The sequence below is a fragment of the Fundulus heteroclitus genome, chromosome 4 (assembly GCF_011125445.2).
Source record: "Fundulus heteroclitus isolate FHET01 chromosome 4, MU-UCD_Fhet_4.1, whole genome shotgun sequence".
NCBI lineage: Eukaryota > Metazoa > Chordata > Actinopteri > Cyprinodontiformes > Fundulidae > Fundulus > Fundulus heteroclitus.
Window position 1 is genome coordinate 36103713 of NC_046364.1, and position 16020 is coordinate 36119732.

At 39.3% G+C, this 16020-nt stretch overlaps 1 protein-coding gene across 2 annotated transcripts; it reads left to right on the forward strand.

The window, feature by feature from the left end:
- Positions 1-5253: 5253 nt before the first annotated feature.
- Positions 5254-15238, forward strand: wdr76 (WD repeat domain 76). 2 transcript variants are annotated; one of them, XM_036136486.1, is made up of 15 exons: positions 5254-5443; positions 5566-5652; positions 5728-5808; positions 5898-5990; positions 7363-7418; positions 7578-7695; positions 7802-7903; positions 8734-8771; positions 8868-9021; positions 10942-11100; positions 13359-13474; positions 13610-13708; positions 13806-13958; positions 14133-14186; positions 14285-15238. In XM_036136486.1, the coding sequence occupies exons 1-15, from the start codon at positions 5405-5407 to the stop codon at positions 14535-14537; spliced, it is 1602 nt and encodes a 533-aa protein (XP_035992379.1). In that variant the 5' UTR covers positions 5254-5404; the 3' UTR covers positions 14538-15238. The 2 variants fall into 2 exon arrangements, with proteins under 2 accessions (XP_035992379.1, XP_035992378.1); XM_036136485.1 differs by having other exon boundaries at positions 5255-5443; positions 5545-5652.
- Positions 15239-16020: the final 782 nt, after the last annotated feature.

Sequence of the window (16020 nt, forward strand, 5' to 3'; positions counted from 1 at the left end):
GGTGAAATGTTTCTGGCTTTCTCTTTGTGCTTTTACGTTTGATCTTACCATGTGCACTGAACAAGAACATTTTGCATTAGGTCATCAAGAAGGGTGTGTGAGAATGGGATCAATATCTTGGAAGCTGGTTAAAGCCTGCAGTCGGTGTATATGGCTTCTATGATTTTACAGCACCATAAATTCTGTACAATTAACAAATTTAAAGGTAAAATGACAAGTACTCAAATACAGAGAATGTACCTGCAAAAGTATTCTGCATTAGTTCAACATTCACTACCATCGTCCCCGAGCATCTTGTCAACAAACTGGTCACTCTTGGTTTCAGTATCCCCCATGAAATTAGCAACTCTGGCATCATCTGCTTGAGTACTGGTTCTCTTCAGGGCTGTGTCATGACCCCACTGTTGTTCACACTGATGATTTACAACCAACGGGCCAAATCCAGAACCAACCAAATCCTAAAGTACGCAGACGACACAACAATAATGAGCCTCAATGTTGAGAGTTCCCACAGAGGGCAAGTGCAGCACCTGGTGGAGTGGTGTGGTTCAACTTTTTTTTTCTTCTACTTGGACTATTGAAATCCATCAAGACAGTTTTCATTTGTTTATTTTTTATTATTTTTTGGTTAAATTGTTTTTGTATAATAACAGTTACTCTTGTTTGTAGTTTTATCTTGTCCCCACTTATAATTACTTTGTAGTTTTTTTGAAGATCAATCTACCCATCAATCCATCCTTCTATTAATTTATTCTTTCTTTCCATACTCCTTACTTTCTAATGGGTTTAACAGTTTGTCATTCTGCACCCAGAAAATCTAATGTATTTTATTAGTATTCTTCGTGATAGACCAACATAATGTAACCCTGCACGGTGGAAGAGGAGTGATGCATTATTTTCCATTTTATAGCTCCTATACATTATAGCTCCTAGCTCCGGTTCTTTGACCTTTCATGGGGTCAACATTAAGAACACTATCGTGGGTAGGGAAGGAGCTTTGAACTCCTGCGCCAAATTCAAACAGACTTTCACTCATACGTCATTACATGATAGAAAGGCACATGAATGATTCTAGTCAAATTCGTGCCAACAGCCTTTTGAAAAAGAACTGCAAGTGCGTGCGCATTTCGATGCGGACATTTATGTTATTTCCATGAGGTGAGCTGTGTTTATAGGTAAAGTCACACAAAGGATTGTGGGATTCCTTATAGCTCCGGACATCACAAGGTTCCTATGCTAAAGTAGCTGTGAGAGAAAGGATAAAGGCTCCTCTTCCTACTTCCTTCCTTACTGACTGCACTATTCGGGCAGCACTTATCATGGCAAATGCTGACACACTTCCGCTTTGACTAAAGAGTCCTTACCCAAAAGAAGTATTCGGATGGAGCACTGATTCAAAAAGGGGTCTGTTTCAAGATGGAGGAGAAAAAGGTGAGCTTACTGTTGAGCTGTGTTTCAATAAACCTAAAAGACGTTAGAAACAAAAGTAAAAACCCTTTAGAGCATCTGTGTTTTGCCTAATACCACTGAAGACTGCATTATTAGAACAAAGTGACAACATGCTGCCTCCACGTGACAAGAAAAGATCAGTGGAAAAGCTCAGGCTAGGCTAGGAGAGAGCATTGCTAACATGGTCGCAGTAGGCAACACACTCATTCATAGCTGACAAGATTATGCCGCTTCTGTCAGCCCGTATAACTCTCCAGCAACTAAGAAACCTATGCACTCAGTGTCTGATCAGGGAATGTGTACGTGGTCACTAGCCTCTCAAAGCTTATAAATGATAGACTGCAGACGGAAGGTCTAAAGAAGAACGTCGACTTTGCATGTGATGAAATCAAATTAATGAAAGGAAAAGAGCATGTTCTGAAAACAAAAGCCACTAAATGGGAAGATCGACTGGATATGTGCCAGAAAATAATCAACGACTTGGAACACCTATCTCGGATGGGATATTTGACGCTTTATGGTGTTAAAGAAACGGACAGAGACAATGTGCGGAATATTGCCAAGAAGATCTTCCTAGCGGTACTCACTGAACATAACAACCCCTTTACTTGTCACTATTGACACAGTGCATCATGTTGGTCGCAAGACTCCAAAAAGCAACAGACCCAGAAGGATTATCATTAAATTTTACTTACATGTAATCAAAGAAGAGTTGTGGAAAGCAGCCAAGACATCCTCGTAACTCAAAGAAAACCAGATCACATTTGCACTGGATCTCACCCAAGCTGATAAAGTATGCTGGTGTTAGCTGTTGCCCATCATAAAAACGGCTTGTGATGAAGGAAAATGTGTATACTACACTGGAAACCATGGATTAATTGAAGGAGTAAAAACCTTCCCACCTGCAGTCTGAAGGAAGATTCTATGCTGGGGGGAAAAAGTTACTCAGGTTTCCAGTTAATGTTATAAAGAGGCCACTTTGGCTATGTTATTTACAGTTTCTACTATGCATTTCAATGGAATGAAGCAGAACCGGGTTCCTTACTGAGACACTTTGTTCAGGCATCAAAAAACTTTGTACTTCTTACTTTATCTTTATTATTCTTTGTTAAACTCTGTCTTTGTTTATATCTCTCCTGAATGACAGAGGGTTTAATACACATTTGTAAACATAAAGCCATATTTATATTTGCCAAAAATGTAAAACTGAATTTTGTTTCTTTCAAGAAAGTCACTATGCCTGCTGATGTGAACTTCTGGAAGTCCCAATGGGGTAATGACGTCTGGTACACACCACTTACTGAGCACAAAACAATTTACATACATGTGCAACTTTTTGTCTCTGAACATAATTGTAGATTTTCACACTGGAAACTAAACGGCTCCCTTCTGGAGCATGCAATAGTTTAACACAATACAATAGACTCTTTCTGGGTTCAGGCTAAAAAGGAGAAGCCTTATGGCCTAAATTGTGAGCTTATTTAATATGAAGCAGGGCAATTTCTAAGATAATCCATCCATCCATTTTCTGACCCGCTTATTCCCTCTTGGAGCCAAAATTGCTAAAAACCAAGCTGCAGCGGAAGAGAATTTAGTAATACAAATCACTTCTATATACTGGCAACATTCAAATGATCTCTTGGAAGAGGATAAATTACAACTTAGAAAACTTCAAACTTCCAATTACAGCAAGACGAGCTTTACTATCATAAGATGTATTAGGAAAAGGTGGCTTGAGATGGGAAAACTGAATTCTGCTTATTTTGTCCATTTAGAGAAGCATCGCTCTAAAATCAATACAATCCATCAACTCAATAATAATGGTGCAATGGTTGCAATCCCACAATTCTGCTACACTTTTTCTACAAATCTATATTTATTTATTTACAACGCAAGAGTTGCTAACCAGTTCATTGGTTCTGTCAATAATCCTTATAGGCATTACTGTTGCAGCACACTTACATGTCAGCTGTATTAACTCGTTTTTTTACCACAGGCATTCATTGAAAGCATTGAAAATTGTTCTTTCCTGCTGAATCTCAAACAAAGCCTAATCACTGAGATTTGTAAACCTAACAAAGACTTATTATCTATTGACAATTGGCAACCAATATGTTTGCTGACTTAAATTACTATGAAATTATGGCTCAGGTGCTTGCACAGAGAAGGATTTTTTTTATGTAATCATTGATGAGACACAATGTGGTTTAATGAAAAATCAACACATCACACTTGTGCTAGATATCCTAGCTATTCTGAATTAGTTTTAGATTAACCCTTGATCCTGTACCTAGACTTCTACAAAGCCTTCAATTCAATTGAGCATAAATTTATTTTCTCATCACTTAAAAAAATTGGTTTCAGTGAGTTGTTTTGTAATGCCGTTAAGGCTTTATGTGCCAAGGCAAACTGCTCCATTAGAATGAAAAAATGGCACAACTTGCAGATTTAATCTTAAACGTAGAATCCTCCACGGAGGCCCTATTAGCCCGTATCTTTTCTTGTTTTGTACTCACATTGTAGCATCATACATTCATGACACTGGTTTAAGAGACATAACAGTAGCTTAGGAAGATATCCTTATCAGTCAACTGGCTGATGACACTACATTATTTAAAAAAATGGCAGCCAGGTTCCCATTGCTCTGCAAAGTGTTCAGAACTTCTCCAGTGCTTCCAGATTAACTCTGAACCTGACTAAATGCCAATCGCTTCCATTTAAAGATTGCAATGACTTAAAGGAGCTATAGATAAGATATTTACTGTAACATAATCTTAAATCATTCTCATTTCTCGCCCTGGATGGAAGTAAGATTCCCCATAAACAACTGGTCCTCTCCATCAGCAATGTCTTAGTTATGTTTTTCTCCTTTCAAACCTAGAGGTACGTTCAGTAACTGGTTTGGTTCAGTCCATGTTTACTTCCTGGTTCCTGAGCCAATAATATATGAGAGTGCCCATAGTTCCTAAAACAGAGTACTGCATTTGATATTTTATTTTGACAAAAGAGCAGCAGCCTGCTAACATGAAAGCCAGTAAGAGAAGCAGACCAGAGGTAGAAGAGAATACAACATGATGTACCTATCCTGTGTACCGGTTAGTAAAGATCCCGTGGCATTTCACAGCAACAACGCACCGTTGGGTAAATGGCAGGTCTCCGTGAAAGACACTGTGTATGCGTTGCTCGGACTTTAACCACTGTCATTATTACTTCTAGGTCCTTTAAATGTATGTAATATGAGAGTGCTGAAATAAGTGAATTATTTAGACTTGGTCATCTGTAACGATCTAAAACACAGAACCTTTATACATTTTAATTCAGTGATTAAGAAGAAACAAACTAAACAAAATCAATGGTTGCAAAGAAATGCAACCCTGAGGGTAAGCGTTTTACTTCCTAAAGCAGATCGATTATCCCAGCTGACCTATGCAACACTTTCTCTCTATATAGACAATAAAACGTGTAAGGATATTGACCAAATGCTCTTCGATTTTCTCTAGAAGTATGGAAATCCATTTCTGCCACTCTGATGGACAAAAAAGTTTTATCTCATAATTATAATTTAGCAATCTCATTATTATGAGATACCATCTCATACTTTTTAGATAGTGTCTCATAATTATGAACTAAAACTTTTTTTTTCATCAGAATGACGGAAATGAGCTTCCACAGTAGAAAGCCCTAATTTTCTAACTTAAATAAGAAGTGGAGGGCACGTGCTTCCGGTGAACGTTCTACGACGTCACCGGAAAACAGATGGTGCGCAACCAATGAGCTGCCTGAATTGTGTTGCACAAGAGAAGGGGAGGGGCTTGTTACAAAACATCTCGTTCGTGTGGCGCCAAACGACCTGCACCTTCATTTATTCTGTGTGGAAACTTGCAGCTGTGCTGTCGGAGTTTACTACGGGGTTTTATTCACCAGGAGATAAACATAGTTTACAGAGTGTTGCGACATGTTAACCACACAAACAAAACGTGACTCTACGGCAAAGGTACGGTATCCGTCTGTTTTCCATTCGTTGTGAGCCTTTTAATGCGTTGAAACCTTGTTAAACAGACTTATTATTGGACATACATTGTTACCGGTGAACAGTACCTGACTCCCGATGCAAAGGTCCGGCGGTCTTCTCGGAGCGTCGTGGCCCCCAAACGCCTCAACTTCTCTCCGGACGCAACAGATAACACGGCGACGAAGAAGAAAGTAAGTTTAGTCTCGGAGTGGGATTCAGTCGGTTATGTTGGATGTTTGTTCTTTAACAGCATTCAATCTCCACAGAAAACAAAAACCGAAAACGAAAAGCCAGAGAGGGAGATGATAAAAGATGAAGACGCTGAAGATGTAGTGGACCAGCCGGCTGTGAGTACCAGCTTCAGACGCGGATATTCTCTGGATGTGAATGTTGGAGGCCGTATTCATGATGTCAACGCGGGGTCTTTGCGTAACAGGGTGGTCACGGAGGACTTTCTGAATATGAACTGGAGCGCCTGGAGAACATCAGGAAGAACCAGGCTTTTTTGTCCTCCATCAACTTGCTGCAGGTAGGTAGATGAACTGGTTCGGTGCCATCACGTGGTCACCTTTCCCCTCTCCTTTAAGCCATGGTTTTCACAAGCATGTTGACGCCTCTTCATATTAAACTTTCAATTCAGAAGTAGGTCAGTAGCGAATTAACCCAAAATCAGAAACATATAACTCACTTTACAGAGTCGTTTCAATAGAATGATACAGATTGGTGAAAAGTTTTCAGTCTTAGGAAACCCACCAGATTGCATCAAGTCATTGACTTTCAGCATTCACTCCTCCTGAATGAACATATGCAGCCACTGCATATGCCTGCATTGTGACTGACGTTGCAGCAATCCTTCATACTGAGCATGCATGTGGCGACAGTGGACATGGGCACTGGGGGGGGGGGGGGGGGAGCTCTAGCATTTTCAAATGGAGACAAGACCATTTCCAACAACTTAAGCTTGCAGTCCACTCTTAAATATACAATTTATGCATAAGAAAATATCCAACACCAAGTTCAAATGAAATGTTGTTTCTTGCTAACAATATGAACAAATACTAGTAGAAACGTAACATTTGCAAGACAACACATGATGTTTACCTTCATGTGGTCTAGCCTAACAAATTTCTGTTTATTCTTACGCAAACATGTCCATATGGGGTGACCAGTCCCAAACCACTTTACATAATGTAATCTAACACCATAGGGTGTCTGCTACAAAGTAATCATAAGTGCAATGAGAAATTGTAGTTACCCCCCCTCCCCTAACGGGCCGTCCACTGTCCACGTTTTTCTGGCCGCTCCTCCTCAACTACACGGGTGGTGGTCAGTGCGAAGGAAGGAACAAAAAATGCAGGGATCGCCGTCTGATAATTGGCCTTTGTGTAGTGCTTGCGTTGTCATGATTTTTGATGAACAGGAAGTCAGGAAAAGTTTTCACTGGTGAAAATGGCTCTCTTAAAGGTTTGCGTGCGTTCAGATTTCCACCAATAACAGCACTGTGGAAGAAAACAACAGTTTCCATCTCTTCTTATACTCTAAGCTCCATCCTGTCAGGGTGTGTGTGTGTGTGTGTGTCAGCCTCGTCTATTAGTACCCTGGACACAGTTTAGCATCTGGGTTTCAACCGGTTTCCTCAACGGTTATGGACTGCAGCTAAGTGCATACAAAGCAAAAACAAACTCTTCAATCCTTCCTGCATCCTAAAGAAATACACAGTATATAATCATGTCTCTTCACATAAGCACATATAGAGGCTAACATTATCAATATACATCTAAAATAATATGTATGCAAAAACTTTTAGATATTGTTTTATTAATAAATATGTCTTTTAGCATAGCCACTGTTCATTGTGTCCGTTCTGACCAGAAGAAAAAACTGTGTTTCTTTTCCATAAGGCTAGAGAGGATTTGCAGCAGACCACACGACCAAAGCCATCTCAGCGAGGTTTGAGGTATGGTCAGCTAAAAAAAAAAAAACCTCTTTGATTGCTCATTTCAGTTCCGCTTTAGGTATTTTCTGATTACTATAAATTTGCACGTGGATAGTACCTTGATATGCTGGTAAAGTGCCAAATTCCTTTAATAGTACAGTTTATGATCCTTATTTGCAGGTCACAGGTTGCCATTAAGGAAATACTTCCACCTCGTAAATCCCTGCGGCTTCAAAATAAACCTTCAGACCAGTTCACTCTTCCCGACGAACCCAAAAATGTGTCTCATCATGATTTGGTATGACAAATGTGTGCTGTTACTTTAGGTTTATGGGTTGCCTTCTGAATTTTCTTCTTTTTTTTTTTCCTTTCTAACTTATTTGAGTTGTTTTTCCCCACTAAAGACCAGCGTTTTCAAGAAGCCTGCTGGGCCTCTTCTCATGAATCCCATAAACCAGGATGAGAATTTCAAACTACCACGACAACTTCTTGAGCTCTTCTCTGAGGTAGGAATTACATTGCCGTATTTTTTTTGGGCCATAAGGTGCACCGGATTATAAGGTGCAGAGTGAATTAACGTGTCTTCGTCCACATATAAGGCGCACTAAATATTCTTCCTAAGTGTGTAATATCACTCCACTCCTTCACGTACACAGCCAGAGAGGGAGGGAGAGAGAGAAAGAGAGAGAGAGACTACACTGCCCTGTTTCTAGGCCAAAATAAACGTAACTTTTACATTGAGTTAACATAAAAGTCCACCTCGAGTACGCGTGGACCTCCGTGGAGTGAAGTACCTCCGAGTATGTGGGAGCCTTTACACAAATGCTTTTCTAGTTTCGACATTACAGTCAGGCAGTCATGTAGACAGCTTAGGGGCCCGTAGTGACACAGTGTACCGTAACGCTCCGAATATTCATTGTGCGGCACGGCTTTATTGCTTACCAAAGTTGTACTTACACATTTTAACAGATTTTTGAGGGCATTGTACCACATAAAATCGGTCGGTAAACCCAATGGTAATTGTGTATAAGGCGCACCGGATTATAAAGCACACCATCAATTTTTGAGAAGATTTACGGATTTTAAGTGTGCCTTATAGTCCGAAAAATACGGTAATCAATTGCTCTTAGTATTACCTCGTATGGTCCGGATTTTATATTTTCTTCCCTTTTTTTTAAGACTAGAATCATATTGTTCACACTAAGTTGCAAATCTTTCTTTCGGTTTTCTTTAAAAATGTCACAAGTAAAATATCCCAGATAAAAAAAACAAAAAACAATGTGTTTTGCAAAAGTTACTTTAATGAAATGATGGCTTTCTTTTTTTTCCCCAACAGGACATAAAGGAGAGAAAAAGGAACGTTGACCTGAAAGAGTGAGATGATCTTTTTTTGTTCACAGCTCAGGTAACAAAGATGTTCTGTTGTGGTTTTGTGTGACAGTCAGATTACTTTATTGTCTAAAAAAACAGGTATATTGCTTCACTGAAAAACATGAAGATATCAGAAGACTGTGTGGCCAAAGTGGTGAAAGATCGCATCTTCTCTGTAGCCTTCCATCCATGCAGCAGCAGTCTGCTGATGGCTGCTGGAGACAAGTGGGGAAAAGTGGGACTCTGGAATTTGGTGAGTGGTTCTGTGCTCTATGATGGTGTCTTTACAAAGGTTTTCATAGCCTTTCAATTTCTTTGTTTTGTCACTTTCGAACATGATTTTCACAGTAACACTTTGTTGTAAAGGGGAGTTGCACACGAAAAAGAGTTGTTTGTTCCTTTTTTACACTGTAACAGGTTAAAGATTGGTCAGAGGTCCCAGCATCTTCAAAAGGTGTAACAATAGCTATGTTTACATGGACAAAAGTAGTTGAAATAAAGGGCTGATCGGAATAAAAATGCACCATGTAAACAAGCCAATTGGAATTTTTTGATCGGATGGAGCTTAATTGGAATGAAATTGTATTCAAATGAGAGGGTTGGTTAATGTTGATTGCTAATCCAATCAACGCGCATATAAACGCTTGTCAGGATCAAGTTATTGCAAATGTGGCAAACTGACCCGAGTGCGCCTGACGTAAACATATTGTATTTCTGGAAATACGTCGGGAAGCCAAACTGTCGAGTTTCTCCATTAAACCTTTCTATTCGAAACATATAAAGAGCTCAAAATAGTTATTTATTTACTAACGTTTCAATTAGGCATGTGTAGTATACCGGTACTTACCGGAAACCTGTCTTTATTATTTTTATGATAGGATTTTTCATATACCGCTATTCCGGCGAATAGCCTGAACAACTTCCGGGATGTGCGCTGTGGGAAATTGTTCTCTGGGGACAGATTTTTCTGTTGCACACGAACATCACAGCTCATGCGGAGGAAAGATTTGAAAGAGGATAGCTGCAGGCGAAAGTTCTCAGAGTGAAGCCAACATTGTTGACACAGAGGAAGATGAAGACAAACGAACTTGTACAACACGTCTTTGTTTGCCATTTTTTGTTATTAAGCAAAGACAGCAGTTTTTTTTTGTTTTTTTTTATGGGAAAGTTTATACCTGCGCATGTCAGAGTGGTTCTATATTTTGAATAAAGCCAGAAGGTGCATTATCGTCTGAATAATTGATTGTGCCCATATAAACGGTACAATCTGATAATTTTTTTAAAAAAATATATTTTTTATCCAAATATATTTCTATGTGATCGTGAAATTTTGTCCACTAAAACATAGCTATTGACGAGCTGTTCTTTTGGATCATATGTAATACTGTGTTCCCTGGGCATAGCCAATCACAGCTCTCCCTCGCTCCTCTACCTTCAATCTCTGTCCAGATGTCAACACAGCTGTAACCAAGTCATAGGATGAGTGTCTGAAGGTAGTCTGATATGAAACCCCCTAAACATTATGTCCCAAGATGTTGATATAAGATATCAATCACACATTTTAATTTTTCTTAATCGGAAGAATATTTTTTTTTTAAATACCCCCCCACACCCAAACATTAACTAAAGCTCTCTTAGATTGGATGGAGACCACATGTGGAGAGCAACATTTAGGCTGTGCCTCTGATTCCCCTTTGGATTTAGGTCTGACTAGCTTCCCTGTCACTGCTGCAACATGTGTGATTGCAGTGATGAGCCAAACTGGTCAATTTACTTTTGGGTGTGATTTATATAGATTTTTAAAATCATATGAAAGCGCGTGTTTCAGATATGTTTCTCGTAAACGTTTTTTTTTTAAACCCAAGGGTTAATTAATTTCCTTCCACTTTACAATTGTACTCAATTATGATGGAAGATCAATTAAATGTATTTGAAAATACATCAAGAATCTCTGGCTGTAACTTGACAAAATCTGAAAAAGTTTGAAGGTTTTGGTTAATTTTGCAAGGCAAAATAGTATTTGATGCTTAAGAGATGTTTTAACTGTTTTAAATGTATGTCTTGAGCATAAATGCTTTCACCATTGCTGTATGTGCTATACTCAATGTGGCTCACGTGTTTTTATTGTAATAATACCACGTTGACATTAAGGACTCGTCTTTCTGTGCATCAGGGTGCTGAATGGGGCGATGATGGTGTTCTGCTCTTTGAGCCCCACTCTCGTCCGGTGAGCTGCTTGGCGTTCTCCAGGTTTCAACCCACCCAGCTGCTGAGCGTCAGCTATGACGGATCATTGCGCTGCATGGATGTAGAGAAGGCCGTCTTTGATGATGTACGTACGGTTATCACCTGTCTAGCAAATAACGTTTCTTTTGAAATTATACATAACCCTGGCAAATTGAGATTACATTTTTTTTAACCAGGAAGTTGGTTTCTATTCGAAGATGGCAAAGACCTATCCCCCCCAAAATAAGAATGTATGTCGGGGAATATTAATTTTTATTTGCCTTGGTGGGATTATTCATAACCTTTTCAATGATCAATGGAAAGTCTTTGTGGCTTTAACAACTATCATAGACTTACAAATCTCCACTGGTGTCTATGACCATTCATCTTTTGCAATATATAACATCTTGGCAGTTCAGCAATAGAGGAGGTTGTTAATCAGTGTTGTCTGTTCTGTGTTAATGAAATTAACAGGACAAGTTTTGCAGGTGGAGGCTATAAATATTTTCCCTCTTGTGTTCTTTTGACTGCTTTCCAGTTGCATCACTACTTGTAGCATGAGGCGATACCTGGACCTTACAGAGGTTGCCTAGGCAGTCTGCCTCCACCAGGATGGCACATTAATGTGTGCTGTTGCTAGAAGGCTTTCTGTGTCTCTCAGCACAGTCTCAAGGGCATGGAGGGGATTCCAGGCGACAAGTAGTTGCTCCAGGAGAGCTGGGTAGGGCCACCGGAGGTCCTTAACCCATCAGCAGGACTGCTATTTGCTCCTTTTACAAAGTGACCTCTAGCCATTGGTGTGAATGTATTTAAGCATTAGAAACAGACTTCATGAGAGTGACCTAAAGACCTGACGTCTGCTAGTAGGCCCTGTTGTCACTGCCTAGCACTGTGGAGCTCGACTGGCTTTAGCCAGAAAACCTCTGAATTGGCAGGTTTTGCACTGACGCCCCTTTCTTTTTCCAGATAAGAGCAGGTTCACTCTGACCTCGTGTGAAAGGTTGTAGAGACGCTGTGTTGAAGATTTTGGGGCCGGCAAAATTTTTCAGGATGATCAGTTTGGTGGTGGGTCAGTGTTGGTCTGGGGAGGCATATCTATGGAGGGCCACACAGACCTGTACGTGTTAGCGATCGCACCCTGACTTCCAGCAGTATAATAAGACTATTTGCCAATGGAGTGAGTATTTTTACCCCTAAAATAAGATAATTAGATATCCTACACTTGAAATAAGATGATGGAGATGAATTGTTCCTATTTTAAGTGCAAAAATCTTATTCCATTGGCAAATAGTCTTATTTACCTGCTCTAATTATGGAAAACTACATTGATTTCAAGAAAATTTCACTTACTTTTAGTTCCCTTTTTGCAGTGCATTAAATCAATATTAATGCTGTACTAATGCTCATAGCACTATCGGGTGAAGGTGGAGCCAAACAAAAACGAGCATAATGTTTAAACATACCGTAGTTACATTTACTAGGGTAAGTAGTACATTATTAAGGGAGGTTAATGGCGGCTAATGCTAACAGATATTCAAAGCTTAAGCTAGAAGGATTTTTATGACATATTTTGGTGTAATTAGCAGACCGGAAAACGCAAACATTAATGTCCCATCAGTGTTAAAGGCTCTTATGGACATAAAGGTGAAAGCCTTCGTTTGGGAACCAAGTCTGGAAGAGCTTTACACGGATCTCCTGTGGCCTGTGCTTGGCCTGTGGTGCGTTGGAATCTCTGCACGACCTGCATGGTTGTGGCTCGGCTCCCCGGTCAGCTTTCTCCTACACAGCTTAAAATGACCACCGCTTCCTTGATTTCTCACTATTTTCTTTTTTTTTTTCTTTTTTTTTTTGAGAACATGAATTGCGTAGAAAGAACCTGCTTTCTGATCTGACCATTTTTGAGCAGATTAACAAAGCTGACTGGCAATGAGCAGGTCCTTTGGTATTCAATTTAGACATTTACATGGCCTCATCAGTGCACAACAGACCATATTGTACCCCCAAAACCTCAGAAAAATGAAATTTGTTGTCATGGTCACAGTGTTTTGCTGCAGCTGCTCACTGAGCTCTTTTGTTTAAGCACAAAATCCAACTGCAAAGACTTGATTAAAAACAGCCGATCCAATGAATCAAGGTAATTTGGATGCTTTGGAAGATACTTTCACACAGGCTCACTATTTAAAAGCATCATGAATAATTTTAGACATGAATTTTGGCCTAAAATGTTTTTTTTTCTAGTCAGAAGTAGCATGTTTGTGTATATTTTAAGTCCAGCTCTGTCAGGGATTTGAATAATTTAGGGGTTTAACTGTTTCACCCTTCTGTTGGTTTAGATGCTACATGAAAGTTTCATTTTTATCCCAGGTGTATGACGTTGACGATGGACTGAAGACGTTTGACTTTATGTCAGATGACTGCTCAACACTTGTCGTTGGAAACTGGTTTGGAGATGTTGCCATCGTAGACAGGCGGACTCCAGGGTAAGGCATTACTGTTCACAATGAGGAGTCATCTTTAGTTTTTTTTCCTCTTTTGATAGTGATAATACTTTCATTCCTTGATTGCTGTGATGTTGTCTCTCAGTCATTGATTTTATGACTTTGTTGTCCTTGAAGAAACTCCCATGAGTCCCTCCACTCACTTAACACCACGGCCGTGCGCTGTGTAAGCGTCCACCCTCTCCAGATGCAGTACTTTGCTGCAGCCGAAAGCAGGTAGTTATTAAAACACTGGGTTCTTCTCCGGTTTCAAGATCCAATTTTACTTTTTCACATTATTAAATGTTTTTTTTTTTTTTTATCTTTTTTGCAGGACAGTGAGTATTTATGACAATAGATACCTTAAGAAGACCACAAGCAAGGCGGTGTGTCATCTGCATGGGCATGCTTTATCCATTAGCAGTGCTTATTTCTCACCTAGCACAGGGAACAGAGTTCTCACCTCATGTTTGGATAACCACATAAGGTGAATCACGCAGATGGTTACATTCACCTTTTCAAAAGCATTCATAACCATTGAACATGTTTCATATCTTGTGTTACAACTACAAAACTTTTAATTATATAAATATTTTATTCCAGGCACTGGAATAAAGGCATGTTTTAATTATGTTGTAAACATTTTATTTGACTTTTATAGGATATATGACACATCTTCATTGACTTCTGAACCTCCCTTGCTCAAATCCATCAGGTACGGTCACCATTTATTTGTAAAATGCTTTGTGTTCATGATTTCATGTTGTATCTTAATCTAACTTGGCATCATGTTTCTCCCTCTTGGGTTTCCAGTCATGACATGCAGACAGGCCGGTGGTTGTCGAACCTATCAGCAGTTTGGGACCCTAAACAGTCGGACTGCTTTGTGGTGGGAAGTATGAGAAGGCCTCGGAGGGTGGAGGTGTTCCATGAAAGCGGCCAGCTGCTGCACTCATTCTTGGACGAGAACCTTAGCACGGTGCTGTCCGTCACCGCCTTTCACCCCACAAGAAATGCCCTGCTGGGGGGGAATTCATCAGGACGCATGCATGTCATCTACAGTTGAAACGGAGGCCATGCAACCATGAACTCTGGGTGGGATGGGTATTATAGCAGAGAGCAAAGTTACTGCCACATATATTTAGAAAGGTCTTTAAAATTGGTAGAATAAACAAATTAGCATTTATTTTGCACGCCGCGCCAGGCTATAATAGCCATTCCAGATCTGATGTGCCTTTTTTTTTCTTAAATGTCTTTTCTAGATCTTTAGTCACAAGACTTTCATAGTCTGACTTGTCAGGTTTTTTTTACAATTTTGATGGACTTTGCACAGAGTTGGCAAAGAAACTGCCCGTCTCCTGCTTTAGAGGTGCCTCCTAAAGTATACCCAATGTTAAAATATGCATTCCTGTTTAGTATTATTTGCAGAATGTTTTTGCATTGTATCAACCATACAAAAAATAACCCATTCCTTGATTCACAGCTTAATTGATTGGGGTTTCTTTTGGTAGATTTGATCATAAGCCTCTTTAGTTTCAAAGAAACAGTACAGTGTGTTTTTTGCCAGGTATATGCACTTGGTGTGAGATTTATTTTCTGAAAAATCATAAAGATTTTAGTTGTTTTTAAATTTAAAGTTTAGAAACACAGTGGGTCCGTTGTTTATGGCCCAAATAATGAGACGTTGGTAATTTGTTTTTGTACTAGTTGTTTGGTATGTTTATATCCATGTGATTCACATTAAATAAACTGTTTGTGCTAAAAGCATGATTGGCAAAAATATTTTCGTCCCTACAGTTTTGTCACCTGAAGAGGGCAGCAGCGTGACAAATTAGAGGCTGATTGCAGTTCTCTTTCAAGCAGGAACAAAGATGCTAATGTGATCTTTTTATCACTATTTGTTTATGGGGTTTTTTGGTTTTCCAAATTCTCCAATGTTTCATCTGTTAAATGTAAACTTTTAAATCCAAACTGAGCATTCAGATGTAAAGTATGAATATTCTCTTTTTCACTGATTACACTTGTCTTCAGTCTATGATAGGAAATAATCAGTCTCGTTTGGAGGGAATGAATGCAGAACATAATTCTTACAGAGAATTTGGCATTGTACTGGGCTTGAATACAGAACAGGGGGAGGGGGGGGACGGTAAGAATGTGTTTGTTTGACACTTATTGAAATGTTTCAGTGAGTAAAAAACAAGTAGCTTGATAGCTAAACATTGAGACCTTAGTCACTGCGACAGCTCAAGTTTAAAACCAATTCAGACAGCTTCCTGGATAAATAAAACTGCATTGTGCAACTAAGAGTACAAGAAAATTATCCTTTTTTTAAATTTCTTTCTGTCCTGTTGGAATTAAGTGTTTACAGACTTAATATTTTACTATGAAGAGCAAGTGCAGTGTAAAGCAAAACTCGGGCATAACTAAACAGCACTTTGTAGGAAGTTGAAAGGCTGCAGGAATTACTAGCAAGACTTCATGAAAGTTCCTTTTTCAAAATGATTTATCTTGGAAAAAAAAGTCACACCAATGTGATTTTTCAGGTTGCT

Excerpts from the sequence above, each read along its gene's own strand:
- wdr76 (XM_036136485.1), top strand. The coding sequence starts at position 5,405 with ATGTTAACCACACAAACAAAACGTGACTCTACGGCAAAG. Across the intron at positions 5,653-5,727 it reads ACACGGCGACGAAGAAGAAA|AAAACAAAAACCGAAAACGA; the intron begins GTAAGTTTAGTC and ends CAATCTCCACAG. Across the intron at positions 13,959-14,132 it reads TGTTTGGATAACCACATAAG|GATATATGACACATCTTCAT; the intron begins GTGAATCACGCA and ends TGACTTTTATAG.